The sequence below is a fragment of the Musca autumnalis genome, unplaced genomic scaffold (assembly GCF_047663935.1).
Source record: "Musca autumnalis isolate F117 unplaced genomic scaffold, ASM4766393v1 scaffold_1, whole genome shotgun sequence".
Lineage (NCBI taxonomy): Eukaryota > Metazoa > Arthropoda > Insecta > Diptera > Muscidae > Musca > Musca autumnalis.
In genome coordinates this window covers 202,188,071-202,210,663 of record NW_027411644.1, presented here as the reverse complement: position 1 = coordinate 202,210,663, position 22,593 = coordinate 202,188,071, and the positions used below count along the sequence as shown (strand labels likewise).

General features: G+C 34.4%; 1 protein-coding gene across 2 annotated transcripts in view; it reads left to right on the top strand.

Annotated features, from left to right (window-relative positions):
- Positions 1 to 22,593, top strand: part of betaTub97EF (beta-Tubulin at 97EF) — a 254,822-nt gene that overhangs the window by 136,538 nt on the left and 95,691 nt on the right. For both annotated transcript variants that reach the window (XM_073959925.1, XM_073959926.1), the window contains exons 3-4: positions 20,502 to 20,736; positions 20,808 to 21,037. In XM_073959925.1, coding sequence (XP_073816026.1) covers positions 20,502 to 20,736; positions 20,808 to 21,037 — 465 coding nt within the window. The remainder of the gene's footprint in view (positions 1 to 20,501; positions 20,737 to 20,807; positions 21,038 to 22,593) is intronic.

The following is a 22,593-nucleotide window of genomic DNA, read 5'->3' as shown; positions in this document are numbered from 1 at the left end:
CGATTTGGAAATAGGTGCCATATATATTTTCGCACGATTTGTAGTATTTAAAATTTTGAATATGTAACCGATTTCATGAATTTGGTGCACCAAACACTCAAATTCTGCCCAAATTATACTGAAATCGGTTCAGATATGTTCACTAGGGTTATGACTTTTTTACAACCTCGTATCCCGGTATGATATTTTGATGAGTTTTTAGTTTTTTTAGTTTTTGAAACTTTTTTGAAGTCACTGTAAGCAGATATTTATTTGAAAATATGGTATAGGACCACGCGACATAACAAAAATGACATATCAGTTTGTTTCTCACTAATTTTATCATTGTATTGTAACATATGTACCATTTTATATTATATATAACTTTATTTCATATATCATAAAAATTAAAAGTGGTTTGTGCGGAACCTTTTTCAAAATTTAAATAGAATAAAAGTTGTTTTAGTCATTGATAGGCAAAAAAGCATTTTTTTCGTGCAGCAGGAAATAATTTGTTGAGAATCTTGTTTTTTGTATTTTATAGATTTGTTTTCAAATTGTTTTTTTTTTCAAATTTGTTTGTGCAGAACCTTTTTATACCCTCAGCATTTATGCTAACGAGGGTATATACACTTTCATACGGGCAAAATGTGACTCATCGAAATAATGGTTTTAGACCCTAAGTATATTTGGACGAAATGTGTTTCAGACAATTTGGAGTTGATTTAGCAATATCCGTCCGTCTGGCTGGCTGGCTGGAGCGCACGATAACTCTCGAACGGATGAACCGATTCGGTTCAAATTTTGGCTTTCGTAATATTTTGCCCAAACATAGTTTAAGTTCGAAGATGGGCTATATCGGTCCACTCCTTCCGGTACCTCCCCCACAATAGCTCGAAAATGTTCGGAAAATTTGTGCGCACGATAACTCTTGAAGGGGGTAACCGATTTGGTTCATACTTCGTCCATCGTGAAGTGTGTACCAGACTTAGATAACGTTTCAATATGGACATAATCGGTAGACTCCTTCGCGTACCTCCCACACAAAATTTCGGAGAAGTTCAATTTAGGGTCATCTGTCGAATCGCTTTGATTTTTGTTTTAGCAACTTGTATTTACTGCCCCCCCATACGACAGTACATCAGTTTCATCATCATACTTCCTGAGAAAATAGCCTGAAAGTTGCACAAAACCCCTATGACACCGTGTGAGGTGGTTGGAGCACAAGATAACTCTCGTACGGATCTGCCGATTGGGTCCAATATTTGGACTTAGTAATATTTTGCCCAAACATAGTTTTTTTCAGGTACCTCCCCCACAAAATTTCAAAAATGTTCGGAAAAATTGTTCTTACGGTAACTGTTGAAGGGAGTGACCGAATTATCCCATACTTTACACATCCTAATATATCTACCAGATATAGATCAGGTTCAAATATGGACTATATTTGTCCACTTCATCCAGTACCTCCCAAACAAAATTTCGGATATGTTCACTTTAAGACCTGCTATCGAATCACTTTGATTATTGTTGAATCAACTTGCATTTGCTGCCTCAATTAGGACAGTAAAAGTTTTTTCAGGGGCAAGTCCATACTTCTTGAGCAAACAGCCCGAAGGGTGTAAAACCCTCTATGGCACCATGTAGTGGCTGGAGAGCACGACAACTCTCGAACCAAATACTGAGTGTACCACCACACTTTGCATGTCGTAGTATTTCTTCCATTATTAGATGAAATTCGAAGGTGGTGCTTGAAGATCCAGTCCTTTCGGTACCTCCCCAAAAAATATTCGCTAAAATGGTACGCGCAATATCTCATAAACAGGGCAAACCGGTTAAGGGTCTGTTCGAGGATCACTTGAAAATTTTTACCTAGTGGTCTTGTTTACAGCGATATTTTCGTAGGCAAGTACATGCTTCCTGATATAATGGTCCAAAACCTCTGAATTATATGGTGACCAACTGAAACGACACCCAAAATAAGACCCACTTCCAAAATGGACTTTTTCGGTACATTCGTTTAGATATCTTCCCCGCAAAACTTTTTGAGCTTCTATCGAAATCAATATTTTTGCCAGTTCATACGTCCAAATTTTTAAGAACCCCTAAATATAAACGTTTTTGGAAAAAAAGTGTTTCAATGTTAAATGGTGCAAGAGCTCTAAAATCTACGGTGACACACTGGCACGAAAGGAATGCCTCCCAATATAAGAACCTATCTCAAAATGGACAATGTGGGTCCATTCCTTCAAGTATCTCCTCCACAAGAAATGTGTATTTTAATTCAAATCCATATTTAGGTAGTATTCGATCTGTCCATTGATGCAAGTTTCAATACACACAGGCTGAGGGTATATCTCTGTAGGCAAAGCCGACTGATCCTTTTTGACTTGTTTTATAATAAAATGGAATGAATCTTATTTTAGGCATTAATAGGCAAAAGTTCATTCATCCTCACTACAGGAAATAATTTTTGAGAAAAAATGTCAAAAAGTCATATTCCTAATGTTGGTTCACCAAACAGCCAAATTGTGCAAAATGTTTGTAAAATTCGGAAAATGTCACCGATCAAACTAGAAATAAGTTTACCAAATTATATGATAACCGGTTCAGATTTGGATGTAGCTCCCATATAAATTTTTGCTTGATATGTAGTGCATCAAAATCTGTCCAATGTCCAATTTTGATGAAATTTTGTATCTGCGACGGAATTTGGACTAGAAATAAGTTCGCCAAATTACTATGAAAACGGTTCAGATTTGGAAATAACTCCCATATATGTTTGATCGATTTCATGTATTTCACGCAACAAAGACAAAATTGGACAGACATTTTGATGAAATTTGGAAAATGTGAAGGAACTAAGTTACAAGGATAAAATGTTGTACAAAAATATTCGGCATTCGATTTGACTTCAGACATGTAATCATAAAATTAAGCTGCAACAACGCCAAACAGAGATATAAAGCTATTTTCTCAAGCATTATAGGGGAAAATTCATTACGCGATATTTCAGAAACTTGACCTATGACGAAAATCCTTTCCTTTTGGGTGCTTAATATACTCACCAAGGGATTTCAACTCTAAAAGGAATTTTCAAACGCACAAAACCTTGTTGCACAGTGTTATCGGTCGATATTGTTGGATGAGAGTATGTCATTATAGAAGCTGATACAATTAATGTATCTTTCCAAAGCTACATATATCAAAATATTTCGAATTTTTAAGCTTATGAATCTATTAAATGTGGTGCAATACTCAAATGAATTCTGTGAAATGACGAAACCTTATATCCATTGTATTTAGTTATCCTTATGTATTTGGTTATCCTTGTTAATAACTTTCAAGAACAAAAAAGAGAAATATTCATGAATATTAAAAAATGCGTATCATTGGATTGGAAAACGAATGTGCCTATTGAAAAAAAAGCACATACCGTTTTCATTACACCTTTATAAAATATCAAATAACTTTGGATATTGCACTTTTTGTTTAGTTTATAAAAGAAGATTACAAAAAAACGACAACTATACCATTGCAATATCAATATATCGTATTCGCCACTATAACAAAACACATGTTTTTTTTCTCTGTTGTCTCTGCGTAGATATTGCCCACGAAGGATACTTCAATTGATGATTTATGCATGTGTTCTTTTATGTTCTAAAAAAACAAGGTAATGGAGGATGAATAGGATGAGAAGCGTAAATATTTTTCCGCTATTTTACTTTTACACATGTGTGCAATCAAGCGTTATCAAATTTGCATACTTCACATTTCACACAAAAGGAATTTCTTCGTCCGGAAACAAGTGCAGAGAACGTTTTGAGTGCACAAAAAAGGGGATGGGGGGGAGTGTGGAAATGCAGTTACATATATTGTAAAACCATTCAACACTTTGAACAAGGTTTTTTTTCTTTCGTTCTGCTCAACTCCTTTTTTAAGTTATTTATTTATATGTTTGTTTTGTACATCAATTGATATGGAGAAGATAAACATGCAAGATTTCCTGTAAGAGGTGGGTGGCGTGTTTAGTCAGTCAGTAAGCGGTAAGGGCAGTGGTGATACCAAGTGAGGTGTGAGAGTTTCAAAGTCCATCATCAAAATAGGTGGAGAAATGGCGAAGTATTGGCATTTAAGTAGCTTTTTATCTATGTTTTGCTCATCCTTGTAAATAAATTATTATTTACAAATGGAGAATGTATATTTTTCCCATGACATTTAACATTTACTTTGAAGTTATTGTTTTCCTAGTACAAATATGTTGTTCAGTGTATTAGAGCGGGTCATGTGAAATATGTAAAATATATTTTAAAAGATGTTGTACATTTATAAAAATCAAACTGTGCAAGTCACGCCACCACATTCTGCGTACCTTTGCCAATGTTAACAAGTTAAAACGGCCTTAAATTCGACCGGGCCGAACTTTTTATATCCTCCACCACGATTTGTATTGAAGTAAAATGGAGCAATTAGTTTCCTTACGTTTATGAAAGTAGTAAGCTATTTCACCACACTAACTGCAGAATGTGGCTTTCTTTTAAACAAGGTTTAGTGCCAATGGGACATCGATGTACAACTTGCTAAATACGTAAAATCTGGAGGTACCTTAATATAGAGAATATACCAAAATATTAATCTATATTGAATATTTTCTTCGTGAAAATTTTCTGCCCATTGAGAATCCGAAAACATACCAAGTAACAATCATAGCAGTCAACTAATCATTTAAAAGAATTCCCATCGATCGTAGTACATTCCAATCTAAGAACCCGCTTTACCTCTTCTTTGGAGCTATATTGTCACGTGCGTTCATTCCCACAATTATATGTAGGCATGTTTTATATCCATATTGAATACTACAAACCAAATATCATTAATTTTGATCAGATAATACCAAAAATCGGGAGGTACTTTTCTATAGGGGCTATATCAAAAGGTTAGCCTCTACCGACAATTCTCTGCAGGAATGTTGTATATCCCTAACGAAGACTATATACCGAATTTTACCCATTTATGTAGAATAATGTGGCTAAAACTTTGACAAGTAAAAAAGTATCAGTCGGCTTTGCCGAAGGAGATATACCCTCAGCCTATTTGTAATTGGCACTTTCATCTACGGACAGATCGAATGTATTTAGGATTCTTTCAGAATTTTGTGGCTCTTTTTGGACATTTGAACTTGCCGACAAAAAATGTAGATTAGGATTGAAGTTCAAAAGTGTTGCGAAGGAGGTACTTGAAGGAACGGCACGACATAGTCCATTATGGAAGTGGATCTTATTTTGAGATTCATATATATATATATATATATATTTTTTTTTTTTTTTTTTTTTTTTTTTGATAGATATCGCGCCCACTAGTCGTTTCAGTGGGTCATCGTATAACTTTTGGATTAGTATGCCAGTAATCATGGACTTGTTCACGGAAACCATAACATCGCTCTAAACAGGACCACAATGAACCGCATCGGTATATATTTCCAAAGGATCTTCGAACAGATCTTAAACTGCCCATAGAAACAAATTTTGAACTTTTGTGGGAGAGGCACCCTAAGGAGAGGACCGATGTGGACCATTTTATAAGTTAAACTAAATTTAGACAAAATATTAGGATATCACAAAATTTGGACCAAATTGGTGGTCCCATTCAAGAGATATCGTGAAATTTTTTTAATCTTGGGCGAAGCACCGTAAGCTGTGGAACACTATAGCCTATCTTTGAACTGAAACTAAGTTTGGACAAAATATGACGAAGGCCAAATTTTAGAAAAAAATTGGTTGATCAGTTCGAGAGTTATCGTGCTCTCTAGCCACCATAGGGATTTTGTACACCTTTCGGGCTGTTTTCTAAAAAAGTATGAACTTGCCCCTAAAAAAACTTACCATCGTAATTGAGGCAGCGATTGCAAGTTGCTTCAACAGAAATCAAAGTGATTCGAGAGATGGTCTTAAAGTGAACTTATGTGAAATTTTGTGTGGGAGGTATCCGAAGGAGTGGACAAATATAATACATATTCGAACCCGACCTATAATATCTGGTAGATATATTAGGATGTGTAAAATATGGACCAAATCGGTCACTCCCTTAAAGAGTTATCATGCGCACAATTTTCCAAACATTTTTGAACTTTTGTGGTGGAGGTACCTGATGGAGTAGACCTAAATGGCTTATCTTCAAACTTAAACTGAGTTTGGACAGCATATTACGAAGGACAAGTTTTGGACCGAATCAGCCGATCCGTTCGAGAGTTATCTGGCGCTCCGATCACAACACACGGTGTCATAGGGTTTTTTGCCCCTTTCAGGCTATTTTCTCAAAAAGTATAGACCTGCCCTGATGAAACTTGTACTGTCGTATGTGGAAGCAGTGAATATAAGTTGCTACAACAAAAATCAAAGCGATTCGAGAGCTGGTCCTAAATTGAACTTTTCCGAAATTTTGTGTGGGAGGTACCAGAAGGAGTGGACGGAAGGCAGTGAATATAAGTTTCTACAACAAAAATCAAAGCGATTCGAGAGCTGGTCCGAAATGGAACTTTTCCGAAATTTTGTGTGGGAGGTACAAGAAGTAGTGGACGGTTTGAGTCCATATTGGAACATCATCTAAGTCGTGTAGAAGTCGTGCGCACAAATTTTCCGAACATTTTCGAACTTTTATGGAGAAGGTACCGGAAGAAGTGGACCATTATTTCGATGAGGCACATTTTGCCGTATGAAAGTGTATATACCCTCGTTAGAATAAATTCTGAGGGTATAAAAATACCGAAAATCGAAGGTACCCTACTGTACACCCCCAACGAATACCATATATACCGAATTTTACCCATTCCTGTAGGATAATGCGGCTAACATCTTCAAAATAACGAAAATCGAGATGTACCGTTCTATGGGGTGTATATCAAAACGTCGACCGATGTAGTCCATTTGCAAAGTAGATGTTCGACAGTCTCTATCTCTTCACACAACCTACAGTAGTCAATGCTACTGTCAACCCATTTTGAAGTTAGAGATGTCATTCTGCAGTGATTTTATTAAAAGTCCTACAGTGGAGTGATAGGTGGGGGGTTGATCTGTGACGAGAGACCACAGGCTGGATTGCTTTGGATATTCTACATCCAGCTTCCACTACCCATCTTCGATGTGTTTTTCGATGTAGATCTCATTAAGTTTGCATCAACTGGTAGGTAGATAGATCTAGAGCGACATGCTGATTCGTTTCCCATTACATTACTATAACCCGGAACACAACAAATATTAACGATATTGCATATATCGTGCAGAGATTTCCTGCAATCAAATATAGCTCCAGACTTTATGGTCCGGGACTTGAAATCCTTGAGGGCAGCTATCAAAATTTGTTTATACTCACCGGTCCAGTAAGATTGTCTTCATCAGTCTGCTGTTTTCCTTATAGCACGAATCTCTGCCGGAAAGACGCTGCAGCTATCATTAAACAGCAGCGCCAGAGACATCTGAGTATATTGCCAGATCATCCAGAGGAGCCCAGAGCCCATATGGCTCTACTTGTAAAAATGCCGGATAAGGATTCAAATCTAAAGGTGGTGGGCATATAATCGCTTACGCAAAAACTGTCATTTAATTCAAGTTAACTATCGATTGATTTTAAGACTTTCGCATGTCCGAAGTGTGATGTTCGTCATGATCCTGACAATCGGAGCCTAAAAATCGTTCTCACAGCCTGAAGCTGGAATATTATGTCCGTAGGTTAGAGATCAAGAATTTCATTTAAGGCGGCCTGAGGAGGGCTTTTAATTGACTCAGTTTTTTGCCATACAATAGTATGAACAGTAGCGCTTTATTCCAAAGTGCTTGTCACCAAACAAGTCCACCGTAAATTAAAATAGGTAGGACAACGTTACATACAGCCAGTGTATGACTTGTGGTCTCAGTTCCCAAATTTTCAGAATTGAGTTCTTGCAGGAGTAATAAGTTATTTCTTTTTCGCGGCAAGATTCTGTTCCTCCGACGACCTCATCCTATCCACAACCACTGTTTGTATTTTGGACTGGACGACTGAGAACCGGCGGTCTTTAAAAACAGTTTAGTTGAGTCAGATGATTTCTCTTTGCTTATCAGCTGACTCACTTTCATCGACCTTTTGCGGGGTTTTGTAGTTCTGGCCACGTCGGTGCTGACGTGCACATGGCTTCATCCACCTCTGTAAATCGAGGATGCTCTCCTCCTTGGGAGTTAGGGAGACATTTCCCTGGAGCTTTATATTAAAAGTTCGTATATACATACATGAAAGGGATTGAGGTCAACCGCAGCATAGCCTCCTTGGCATGACAAGGACTTGATAACTTCAAATACACGTCTTCGTTTAACAACCCGGTATTAGGGAATCTCTTTTAGGGTAGGAGATCACTACCTGATGTATATAGGTAGGGATGTATTGTGGAGTAGTCAATTCACTTCATAGCTTTGATAGCGCGCTCACAGCACCGGTTGATTCGAGTATGCTGATTGGAGATTCATCTTTTATTGATCAGCCCATGAGTAAGAAATGAATTAAGAAACATAGAAATGAAAATTTCCTAAATCTCAGTTTTGCCATTGGTGATGGCTGCTTTCAATTGAGCACAATTGCTCATCAAATCCTGCACAAAGTTGACCCATGGAGTTCATTTTCTATGATAACGCGATACAGCACATGATGCTGAACTTGGATGTGTTATGATCTTTCTCTTCGAACATTTTATGCATCGGCAACAATCATCTCAATTGATCCCCACAGGTTGGACACATCTAACACCTTCTGGAGTCCTTCTAGGATTGTCTGAGCTTTCCCACCTTTCTATTTGGGGGGGCCAACTTAATTTCTATAGATTTATTTTTGAGAACCACGGTTTGATATTGTCATCACAATCCATGTTCCATTTCGTGCAAGTTTTTTCCCCCGAGCAGCTTTCTTGTAAATATCCTTGTGGGTTCTTGAAAGGCAAGGGGATAGGATGGCCTCAGTATAAACTGGTTGCACACCGTTGCTTTTGAGTTTATAACAAAGCTGTTGTCGGATGAGTCCGTGCTACTTTCGGGACAATCAGGTATCGCTATGCTGGTAAGCGTTGCTTACATTGTCCTCTTTTGGTTCTTGGATGGGTGGGTGATATTGGCACCAGGAGGGTTGCTGCAGGAGTAAACAATGCGGCATTTGCTCTCAATTTGCATTTGTAGAGGTTCTTTTTGGTTTCTCTCTTTGGTAGCCAAAGAAAAAAACATGCGTCAATGAAAAAGCACTTTCCTGTTCCCTTTCAAAAAACAGAGTACCTTTAAATTTAAGAGAGTTTATAAGTTTCCTACAACAATCATAAAAATTACATATTGTTTTGTTTCTTAAAAAAAATTATTCAATTGTGAGAATAATCAAAAATCCTCAAACATTTGATTCAAAATGAGATATGTTCACTTAAATAAACTTCTGCTCATATAAATATAGGAGGCCTGTTCATTAGTTTTCCCAAACACCTACGTAATCTAATAACTACACTTTCATGAGTATCCCTGTAGGAAAGGTCAATAGTGAATCTATACTGACTTACTACTGACATTGTCAACAGTACTACTGACAAACTGTAGACAACTAATGTAATTTCCTATAGACATTTTGTATGAACGTGTCATTCGAAAGTCAGTACTGACAATGAAACTAGTATGTCAATAGTAAGTCAGTAGTTCCTGAGGAACCATGTGTTGACATTGGAGGTAGTGAATCAGTATAGACATTGGAGGTAGTAAGTCAGTATAGACATTAGAGGTAGTGGGTCAATAGTACCAGATTTTCAATACTAAATTTTTTAGCTTATTTGGTACTTTTCATAGATAAAACAGCTATATAGTACGTATAATCCTTAAATTTGCTTGCCTATTACAGCTGTATAACATTGGAAAAATCTCAAAATCGATTTTTGCCAAATAATTCTTCAACATTGTAATTCATTATTATGTTTAGTTGCATTCAGCATTTCCAGCGAGACGGGACAATATATACATCAGGCACCACAATCTTCTCTAAAGGTTACACATAATGTCTAATTGTCGAAATTTCACCACAAATGTTGTTAGTCGCCTCAGAATTCGTACTTTGCTATAGAATTGTTTATTTTTCACATGTCTTTTATATTTTCTTTTGCTCATACTTGTTATTGAAATTATATGCTTTAAGTTTTAACGATATTTTATTGGTTTTTACAAAAACACTTTTTTCACCAACCGCAAAAATTATTTTACGCCAAACAATTAAGAAAATTAAAAAAAGATGCTTCGTTGGGCTATCATCTGTCAAAATACACAATGCTTCTCTTATTAAGGTGAAGGTATCAATAGTTGACAACCTGGTGACAAAGTGTTGACTTTAGGTGTGTACGATAACCCAATAATTTGTACAAATTCGTACAAATTATTGCTGAATGCTGTTCGATGACAAAATTATCCAGCAAAAGAGAGCGAGTTTGGAGAGATTTTTGGAGAGTTTTGTGACTGAGAAAATTTTGCTGGGAAAATTTGTCCCGCAAAAATTTGCAAGTCTGATCAGCTGATTTGAAAACATTTGTTTTGTTTTATTTTTTATTCTTGTTTGGCGAAAACAAAAATAAATATTGAAATATCAAAAAATTAAACATCAAAAGCTGAAAAATATAAAAAAAAATCATGGAAAACAAGAACATCAAGTTGATGCAAAAACTTTTCTTCTTCTTCTTTTTCAAAACAGTTGATTCCTTGCAAGTTTTTACAAATTGTTGTTCGATAACTTTCTGCAATTTTTCTTGCTTGAGAGAGTAAAATTCACTGAGAGAGGTTGCTGGAATTGACTGAGTAATTTTTGCTGGGAAAGTTATCGTACACACCTTTTGTCACCATATTAGTAGACAAAGTGGCGACATGTCAACACATGACCCCACACTTCCTACAGGGATGCTAATCACTATTTCATACACTTACGTGACAGAGTACCACTTTTATGTGCATACTTATAATCATACATACATACATATATCAAATAACATTGCGAATGCATGATAATAATCTGTAAGAAAAAAGCGTATCAAGAACATTATTTATTTATTTTGTTTCTTCTTGTAAAGCTTGGAAATGTAAATACTAAAGGTACGATGTGACATATAATGGCTCTTAAGTGCTAATTATTGTTTTTAGCAATTGTTCTGAGTATTTTGATATGTTATGTTCAAATAAAATATTAAAAACTATTTAGAGGATTTAAATCTGCTATATAAGCAGCACTTGTTCCTCTTGTTTGTATCATCTATTTAATCCAAGACCTAGCCCGATACACGTGTCTCATCATAATCTACTCAGTTTTCCTTGTCATTTTTTTTGTTGTCGCACAGTGTTATTATCTCATGTCATTCAAGAAATACATATGAACATATTGAAGTTCGTTTCTTGTTAAGATATCCACAAAATCTTAACAAGAAACGAACTTCAATATGTTCATATGTATTTCTTGAATGACATGAGATAATAACACTGTGCGACAACAAAAAAAATGACAAGGAAAACTGAGTAGATTATGATGAGACACGTGTATCGGGACAATCAAACAGAAAAAAACAAACTTAATATACATATGTACCCTCCATACTATAGTGGAGGGTATAAAAACATTGTTACAACAACCTCTATGTAGAAGGTAGCTTTCTACATAGAAGATCTTCAAAATGTTTTTTATAGATAGTGACCACTAACATACATGAGGGCGGCAAATCAAGTAAAATCTATTCCATTCTAACCCTGATTTACGTCTAAAATTATACCACAAATATTGGTAAATTTAATTAATTCATTATTTCATTTTCAATCAGCATTCAGTTTGTGCATGAAAAATATATGTCTATCCTCAGGCTGGAAAAATTTGTTAGGCAACCATCATTGATGTCAATCTAAAATTTTTGTTTCGCTTGTTGGACATCTACATGGACAAGCTGAACATCGACATGAAATGAAAACCTACATATCATCATCATGTTATGTTATGCTGGGCAAAAAAGAAATACAGATACACGTGTATTATAGTCATACAGGGAAAAATACATGTTTGTATAGATGCGCCCGTAGGCGTTGTGCAAAATAATGTTACCACTACTAATGATTTTTCAAAATATTTTGTGATATCATTTGTTTTGCTTGAAATAAGCTTTGTATTTTTTTCAAGCTTTGTTCTTTTCATTGGCTTTTAGTTACACTTGAATGATAACACAAACTTTGCTCCATATTCAACTTTCCCCTCCTCCCTCTCTGTTAATGGTATATTTGGACAAATGGAAAAGAAGACACGATGCCTTCTGAAAAAAACTAAATCACATATAAATGGAAATATTTATGCTCTCATATCTGGACAAAAATATGTGCATAATTTATTGATAAATACTTTTTAACTTCTTCTTTTTGCACTTTTATTTCTCTATTTTTGTTATGAATAATGTATGCGGGAAAATGTTTTGATTGTCATAACATCCCGAAAAAATGGGCTGGAGCAAAAAGGCTAAAAAGGTTAATAATTCAGCATTAAATTGGCAACAAAATATTTAATTCAAGCGTAACTGAACTAAAATCGGGCATATTTTAGGTTTGACTGAAAATTGTGATTTTATTTTTTTTTTTGAGAAGTTATTTACGTTTATTTAGATTTAAAAAAAAAGTGAAACATTTATGCACATTAAAAAATGCAAAACCTATTTTTTATTTTTATTTACATAAAAACAAACTATATTAACCCACATCCTAAAATGTGACATTGAGAAAAAAATCATTCCATGATCATGGCCTGGTGGCTAGAAAATAGTTTCCCGTTTGTTTAGTATCCCTTTCACATCAAAGGAAACTTTGTCATGTGAAAGTTTGCCATGGAATGCATACAAATATTTTGTGGTTGGTCGATATTTTTCTCAAATGTCGCAAAAATGTTGAATACTCGTCACAAAAAAGGAATTAGAACAATGATGGTGATGGCGACGCCTAACAAGATAGACTGTCACTATACGAAAATCGAGTACCCCCCACAAAAAAAAACAAAACTTTATGGAAAAACCTACAAAAGAACAACTTTTAATGCAAATAACACAAGAATGGTGCCTATTCTACAGCAGTACACCCACGACCTGCCAAATAAAAGAAAACACATATTTTTTTTATTTGAAGAAAAAAGCCAAAAATTTCCATTTCTGTTAAAAAACGTTTTTTTATTCGAAAAAAAACCAAAAATTTCCATTCCTGTTATTTTATTCCCCATTTTTCAATGAATACACAAATCGGTGTACAAAACCAAAACAACAACTAAACTCAAATTAAAAAGCATAAATATCAGCTAATCTGAATATATGCCAGACCATCCGTCCATCTATACATCCATCCATTTATGCTACCATTGTTACGCGGCGGAATAACTGGAAGTTGAAAGCTCATTGAATACCTGATCGCCTTTGGCATTATTACCATTAAATCCATCATTTTAATTTATTCATGCATAAAATTATATAAAATCAATGCAATTTTTTTCGGTTGTTGATGTTGCTGTTGTGATGATGATGGTTATGTGTGTGTCTACATACATACATATTTATATTTTACATAGCATTTCAATTAAACTGTATATTCTGAATGTATTGCCAAAAACATCAACCTGTCTGTCAGTCAATTCGTCAGCCAGTCACCACCCATAACAAAACAAAAAAGATTTCAAAACATTTTGGGATTTGGAGATTTGAATTGGTTACCATTTTATCCTGCCACATTTGCAGGACTCGAGGACTGAGGTTATCAATATGCAGAAAGTAAATGAGAACAGTGTTGCCATCTATATAAGATGCATATTTGCTATTTAAGTATTGAATGTGGTTTCTAATAAGTAGGGGTAAGTAATGTATTACTTCCGAACATGAGGCAGGAATTAGTTCATGCTAAAGGCATATATTTTCTTCACACCTCTTCATAAAAGTGTCTGAAGGAGCGATTGGCATTGCTCCAACCTCTGCGCATCGTAATATTTCGTTCACATTTGAATCAATATGGACAAATTAATCCAATCCTTTGGCAGGTAGTCCTATACTTTTACTTGTTAATAAAAATGTTACAAAGGTAGCTCTGTCCAAGACAGGCAACACCCATAATCTCTACTTTCATGAATCAAAAAAAAAATTAGGGGTTGTGTCCTTTTTAATTTGGGCTTTGTGGCCATGGATATGATGGAAGTCATAATGCCCATAGTGAAAATAGTCTTTATGACCGTTCAGACGGCGCACAGTGTTTTTTCCTGGTCAAAATTCTATAACTTTTGAACGGATAAAGATATTTTCATAATTCTTCTTTTGTTGAACAAATATCACAATCAGCTTTCCGGCGAATAAAAAACGGAGACGAAAAAAAAATCGCGGTTTCAAATCTGTTCGCGTTCACAAAATTGGATGGTGCGCTCAAAAGTTATGCGGGGTTTTATTCTCTAATAAAGAATAAATATTAAAAAATACCTTTTGTGTTGTAATAAGAAAATGTATATATAAATCGTAAACAGCATTTGATGCGTAGATGCTAAAATAGTTGCTAAATTTATTTTTATTTTCGCGGAAAATCAAAAAATAATGAAGAAATCTTGGAGTAAATTTTATTTATTCTAACTCAGAGTCCGTAAAAATCTCTAAAAAAATAAATTAAAAATACGTACAGAATTTAGACAACGCGTAGAAAAATGTGAGGCCAAAATTATAAAGATTGGGTTTATAACTTGCATATTACAGCAACAACAAAGGACGAAAGGAAATTATTTCAAAAATATATTTTTGAGTTGAATACGAAAAAAATGAGATAATTTTTAGGGAGTTATTCTACTATTTCGCTAAATTTCCATACAAATCCTGAAGTATTTTGCTTAAACTTCTGAAAGAAAAATAGTTAGTCATCGTGAAAGTATATTTGCTTTCTATGATAAGCAATAGAAATAAGAAGTAGAGAGTAATAATGAAATTACAACCAACGAAAAAACACAAAAATTAAAAAGCGCGTAATTCGCGAATCCTTTAAAATCAGTTAAGGCCCATGCGATTTTCGGATACAGCGAGTGCGTCTCTATCAATATGTGTGCATTTATCCATGTTTTATTCAGCGGCCAAGGCACCGACGTATCCAGGGGGGGGCACGGGGGGCCCGGGCCCCCCCCCCCGAAATGATTTTAGTTCCCATAGGATATTAGCTTATGTTACACATTTTTTAATTTTTGAGTAAAATTTTAAACTGTTTTAAATTGTTCAAGAAATATGTAAAGTAGATGGAAGTATTACAGAGAATTATTTAACTACATTGGTATACTTATTATCCAACATATTTGAAAATATAAAAATAATGAACAAGTTAGGCTTTTTGAGCAATTTTATGCATATTTCTTGTTAACACACATTAATGTTTAAGCGTTTAATCGGAATTTTAGGCTGACTGTAAGTGTTACTGAGTTCAGAACAAAACGTTTATTTGTATTTATTGAACGTTTGTTACATATTACGTCCAATACTTTGGCTTATAAACAACACCCAGAAAAAACATTTTTGCGATATTTTGTTTTTGAATTTTTTTATAAGAGCAATTCAACAATAAAAGATAAACCCGTTGCTTAATCTTTGTGGTTTTAAGTGTTTATATTTTTTCTCTAACACGTTTTTATAATGAACTGTTTTGAAATTCATAACAATTACAAATTCTTTATTATGCTTCAAATTTGCAATAGAAAAACTATATCAATATGATATAATTTCTGTTCCACCGCAGTGTCGTAAATGTCTATTGTTCGACCTTCCGAATGTTAATAAAATCAAGATTATTGAGCTTGAGGTCAATGTTTATATTTTATTAGCTGAACCCGGTGCGCTTCGCTACCCCGAATAATGTAAAATATATGTATTTTGACAAATTTATTTGTAGGCCAATTTTCGTCACTCATTCCAACTTTCATTAAAACCGTATATAAAACGTGTTTGGTGCATCAAATACATGAAATCGGACGAAAATATATAAGGGAGCTATATCCAAATCTGAACCGATTTCAACATAATTTGGAAAATGTTTTCCAGACCCAATTCCGCCAGACATTCCAAATGTCATTGAAATTGTTTAATGCATAAAGTACATGAAATCGGCCGAAAATATATATGGGCGCTTTATCCAAATCTGAACCGATTTCAATATAATTTGGCAAATTTATTTCTAGACCAAATTCCTGCACACATCCAAAATTTGGAGACATTATCTGTTACCATTCTATAGATATTTGCATAAAAAATCTAAATTTTTTGGAGGTACCTCCGATTCTGATGCTATATCTCCGTATGAACTTGCAAACAAAATATGAATTTGTATCATTGATCACAAGTGTTGCGGAGGAGGTATAGAGAAATGGACCGGGCCGACATAGTTCATTTTGGGAGTAGATCTTATTTTTGGAGATATTCCTTTTAAAAGATATTGCGCCCACCAGTCATTTCAGTTCGCCACAGTATAATTTTCACCTTTTGACCCTTATGTCAGGAAATATGGACTTGCCCACGAAAAACATAATACCGCTCTAAACACAAGGAATACCTTCAGTAAAAATTTGTAAAGATCCTCAAATAGACCTTAAACTGCACTTAAACAACTATTTTGACGGTTTGTGAGGCAGGTACCGCAGTATGGCCCACTTTCGAGCAAAGCCTAAGTTTGGAAAAAATATTACTAAATCCAAAGTTTGGACCAAATCTCTTGCTCCTTTCAAGAAAACTCGCGCATACCACTTTAGCTAAAATTCTTGAAATTTGGGGGGAAAATACCAGAAGCAGTAGATCGGAAAGCACCATCTTCGAGTTTTGTATATATAATGCTCGCTCAAATATTGCCATAAACAAAGTTTGGACCAACGCAGTGTCCTGTTCGAAAGTTATCGTGCGCACTAGCCACTACACATGATTGCATTAGGTGTTCTTTACAGCTTTCGGGCGAATTTCTCTGGAAGTATAGACTTGCCTCTGAAAAACTTATACTGTAGTAATAAGGGCCCCGAGAACACTTGTCGCAAAAAAGCAAAGCGTTTCCAGAGAGTTATTTTCATTTATTTCATATTTTTACTTATAACTAAATTATTAGCATAAAGGAAGTGAAGCCATGACCATTGAGGTCTTAAGCTTACACAGCTTATCCGGGGGGGTCTTAAACTGTACTTCGCTGAAAATTTTTGAAATACTTTGCAGAAGTTTGCCGAAAGAGTAGCTCGGTATGGCTCATCTTCGAAGTTGATCAAAATATCACGAAGGCCAAATTTTGGACAGAATCGGTTGATATGTTTCAGAATAATCGTGCTCTCCAGGCACTAACAATTGCTCAGCATTAGTTCTCGGCCTTCAGAAATTCTTTGTGATAAGTAGACATCGGATTTTTGCATATATTTGAAAATTATAATGTTAAGATATTTGAAAATTAAATGTTATGATATTTCTAAGGTTTTTCGATTGTATTCGCTTTCTTTTGGTGTTACGAAGTGATATCACTGCATATCATAACATTCACTGTAGTTGTGAACTATTTGATAAATGATACGCCCAAAAATATATGGGATTATTAATATTTATATTCATTGTTTTGACCATATATTAACTGTGACATATTGTCGAAAAAGTTCTACAAACAAGATAAAATTGGCCAAGAAGTCTTACGTCATTTGAATTAAAAAAATAGTAATGAAAATTATTTCATCAGTCAAATAAGTCTAAAATAAGGTTTACATCTTTGCTAAATAAGACATTTTCGCTAACATGAACTTTCAAAATTTTTTTCAAAGAAAATCGCGGTTTATTGTGCGGAATTGTCAAAATATATTTTTACAGATTTTCCTATATTCAAGGTATCTTTATCCGCAGTTTTAGTGGATGGATTCAAACGCGGAAGCACTGATTAGATCCGGGGCGTAAAAAAACTGAAATCACGCGGGGTTCAAGGCTAACTGTATGACAATTGTAAATTTTAAAGCCAAACAAGCAAAAAAGTATCAGTCGGCTTTGCCGACAGAGATATACCCTCAGCCCATGTGAATTGAAACACAAAAAATGTGGATTAGGATTTATGTTCAAAAGTGTTGCGGAGGAGGAAGGACCGACATATTCCATTATAGAAATGGATCTTATGTTGGGAGTCATATTTTTTCGATAGATATCGCGCCCACTAGTCATTTCAGTGGGTCATCGTATAACATACTTGGGTTCTAAAAGCATTATTTCGATGAGGCACATTTTTCCCGTATGAAAGTGTATATACCCTTGTTAGCAGTAAATGCTGAGGTTATAAGAAAATTGGAAAATTTTAAAAAATTCTCAAAAAATTTAAAATTTTTTCAAAAATTAAAAAAAAAATCATATAAAAACTCATATCCAAAAAATGTCGATTTGTGTAAAAAAACTGTAATTAATATGGGAAACGGTATAGAAAAAACACACATTATTACGTACGTAATTTCAAAAAATTAAAGAAGTGTTAAACTGACTGAACTGGAGTGGTACGAAAACGAAACTTTGTTTCATGCTGCTTCCTAAAAGTTCTAGTCCACTAAAATTGAAATTTCACTAATAGTTTGTCGGTATAGATCGACGTTTTTATATAGATCCCATGGAACGGTGTCTACTGGATTTCTGTATTTTGAAAGTTAGCCACATCGTTTTAACGAAATTTTTGAAATTTGGTACTTACAGTCTGTTTCTGTAGTCGAAACGAAAATGTGTGCTAAAGAAACACCAAAATTTTGTTTTCGAAATATTATTACCTTATTATTACCTTGCTTTTGCTTCCAAACAAAAACAAATTTGAAACCACACACATGAGTTTGGTAGTATTTCGACATATAGAAACAGGGAAAGGAAACTAATTATTCCATTACACTTCAATACAGCTCGTGGTGGAGGGTATAACAAGTTCGGCCCGACCGAACCTAACGCTGTTCTTACTTGTTTTCACAAATCATTGGAACACCATTAAGAGAAAATCAACGAAGAATGTTTTTAGAAGATACCTTTCTATGTAGAAGATCTTCAAAATGTTTTTTATTATAGATAGAGACCACTAACACACATGAGGCGGACAAATCAAGTAAAAGATATTCCATTCTAACGAAAACGAAACTTTGTTCCATGCTGTTCCCTAAAAGTTCTAGTCCCCTAAAGTTGGAATTTCACTAAAAGATAGTACCTGAGAAAAAATTAAATAGCCTCTGATGTGTTAACGCTACGGTAAGTTATTGAAACGTTTCTGAAAGGCAACAATCCTACCTACCTAACAAAAGACAATGAACACAATATGTGTAATAATTTCTGAAAAATAGATAATCCTTTCTCCAGAAATTAACAAAAATTACATATTTTCCAAAATTTGGACAATTTTTCGTCTTTAGGAGCACGCCACGGCCACACCTTCCAATATTCTGACCTAATATCGAATTCTGTATAAAAATTAATAATCGGTGATGACACAAAATTGGGGTTTCGGTCAGGAAAATCAATCCCTGAACTACTGTGTGCCATTCGGACTCAGCTTTTACAAGTATGTCCCATATAAGTGTATGTCCTATTATTAAAGAAAAATACAACCATTTTTCGTCTAAAATACCCAAAAATGTTAACATTGACTTTTTGTTACTGGTTCAATGCATAGAGTACTCTGTTGTCATGAGCATAACTGGCGCCGCATATTGTAAAGTTCCCATAATTAAAATTTTGTTAAGCAAAAAAAAAAACGAGCTACATAAGTTGATGGATATAAGTAAAGTTAAACTGAATGTATAATACGGTCAACTATGCAGTAAAACGAAAATGTTTTTGCTTTGTAAATTGTATAAAAACAAATGTGAACAGAAAAAAAAACATACAATGCTCAAAGGTTACAATATGATGATGATGTATGAAAACATTTGGTTAGGTACCTTTTGTAAATATTCATCAAAATGTTATGTTTTGAACACTGCCTGCCGGGAGTAGGCTTGTTGAAAGTTGGACAGAAATAATGCCACAACCTGTGGACCATGGCATTTGTGTTTTCGATTAACCTTTTTTATGGCTATGTTGTGATTACCCAAGGAAATTTCATACGCATAATTAAAAAATTATTATTCCTTTGCAATTATGTCGGATGCATGAGGATATGTCATGCTCTAAGCAATTGCCAATCAATGAATAATCGTTGATTGACAGCTAATTAGCCATGTGGATTTTTCCAGAGAAATTTTACTTTTATTAAATGAAAAATATTAAAAAAAATGGAAAACTTTTTTAAAGTTCCAATGGTGGGTTGTTGGTAATTTGTATCTGAACTTTATAGTAGAGAATAAGAGATCCATAATACTACAAAGGAAAGGTTGCAAACATTTCAAGAATAGTAGACTCCTTCGACTCTGGAATAGAGCAACTGTAAGCATATACATAAGTACTTGCTTAAATACCTTCATTCGTCCATTTATTTACTTTTATTGTTTTCCTTTCTTTTCAGTTCTGGGAAGTTATTTCCGATGAACACGGCATCGATCCCAACGGTAACTACTATGGCGAAAATGACATGCAATTGGAACGTATCAACGTTTACTACAATGAAGCTAATAACAATAAATATGTGCCACGCGCTGTACTAATCGATTTGGAACCCGGTACCATGGATGCCGTACGCCAATCACCCTATGGTCATTTGTTTAGACCTGACAACTTTGTATTTGGCCAATCTGGTGCCGGTATGTCAAAATGCAATATTTTCAATTTTGTTTTTTCAGATTATAAAATAAATATATTTTTCCATTAACAGGTAACAATTGGGCCAAGGGTCATTATACCGAAGGCGCCGAATTGGTTGAAAGCGTATTGGATGTTGTACGCAAAGAAGCTGAAGGTTGTGATTGCCTTCAAGGTTTCCAATTGGCCCATTCTTTGGGTGGTGGTACCGGTTCCGGTTTGGGTACACTTTTGATTTCGAAAATTCGCGAAGAATACCCAGATAGAATTATGGCTACCTTTTCGGTGGTACCTTCTCCTAAGGTGAGTGTTACGTTTTATACTTTTTGTAGTTATTTAAGTAAATGTTTTAGTTGTTAATTTGTTTTTGTTTTTAAAGAGAAGTAAAATGCAGCACTAACATCAATTAAAAAAGCTAAGAACTTAAATGTTGGAATAAAAAATTGTATTTAAACGGATTAAAGCCATAACAACAGAGATTATGACAGAATATATACCACGAGAGGCACTAAGTGACAAATTTTAGAAACAAATAGAATAAAAAGGCATGCTTTAGCTATCTCTTTGTGTTACGTGAGCCTTTCATAGATTTCAGGGATGCAGTATGTTTTGGGCAAAGTGATGACTTTACTAAATTTATACGAATACTTCTGTTGGCGTGTTTATACCCTCCATATATGGACATTTCTGAGTGAAATCGGACAATTTTTCAAAATGAGATTTTTGATTTCCTTTATTTTTTACTATGGCAATGCTGCTCATCAGCGAAACATTTCACTATATGTTCAGATTTTTTGACTAACGGTTCAAGAGATATCGCGCCTTGAAAAAGTCGAATTCTGTAAAAACTATATGCAACAAAAATATTCATAAATTCTTTAATATTGGTCAAATTTGAAAAAAAAACTTCTTTAGAATGTTTTGTTGTTTTATCAGCTATTTAATAAAATTCAATAATTAATAAAATAAAATATAAAAATTTTTTCCTGTGGGCGTGAATGGAGTTTTCGCTATTTAATATTTAAAATCAATTATTAACAATGATTGTACCTCTTCGATTTTCTTGAAAATTTTTGTATTAAACTACGATCAATTAATAAAAATACGTCCTATTTGGTAGTGGGATTCGAATAATTACTATTTTTCCTTAATTTTTTTTAATTTGTCAATACAATTTCTCCTTTATACCAGTGCACAGTGTACAATTTTACGAAAAAACTGGCCAAAACTCAAAAAATGAATGGATTTTGACCTATGTTTTTCGGGTCGCTGATTTAATTTTTCATATTGTTAAACCCTCAGACGCTCATTAAAAGGATCTGTTTCGTCCCTTCTGGTATCAGATCAAAATATTCTACAAATTTGATCGCCATTAATTTTTACTATAGGTCTTAGAATACACCAAACCTCTATGTCTAACCAGAAATATTCAAAATTTAAAACACATTTTAGGGTTAAGGTCTGTTTCATGTGGGTTTTGGCAAACTTGTCATACAAAGCATCATTTTAGATGAATGCCTTCAAAGACAAAAATGTTCTCCGCTAAATTTCACTATAAGTTTCCAAAGAAATGAAATCTCTATTTACATTATATACCAAGAAAATATCGGTATCATACTTACTTGCTTAGCTGGCACATTACAGAACATTTGTTCCATAGACCGAACTAAGAAACGATCTCCAATTCTCTCTGTTTAGTGCTTCGCTTTTTGGAATACCGCGACTTGTCATCTCTTCATCCACTTGTTTGCGCCGTCTATTCTTTGGCCTGCCAATTCTGCGTGCACCGCCATGTAGCTCGAATTTATACGTTGTAGCTTTGTTTTTAAAGTGCTTACTTAAGCCAAAGTAGCATCTAT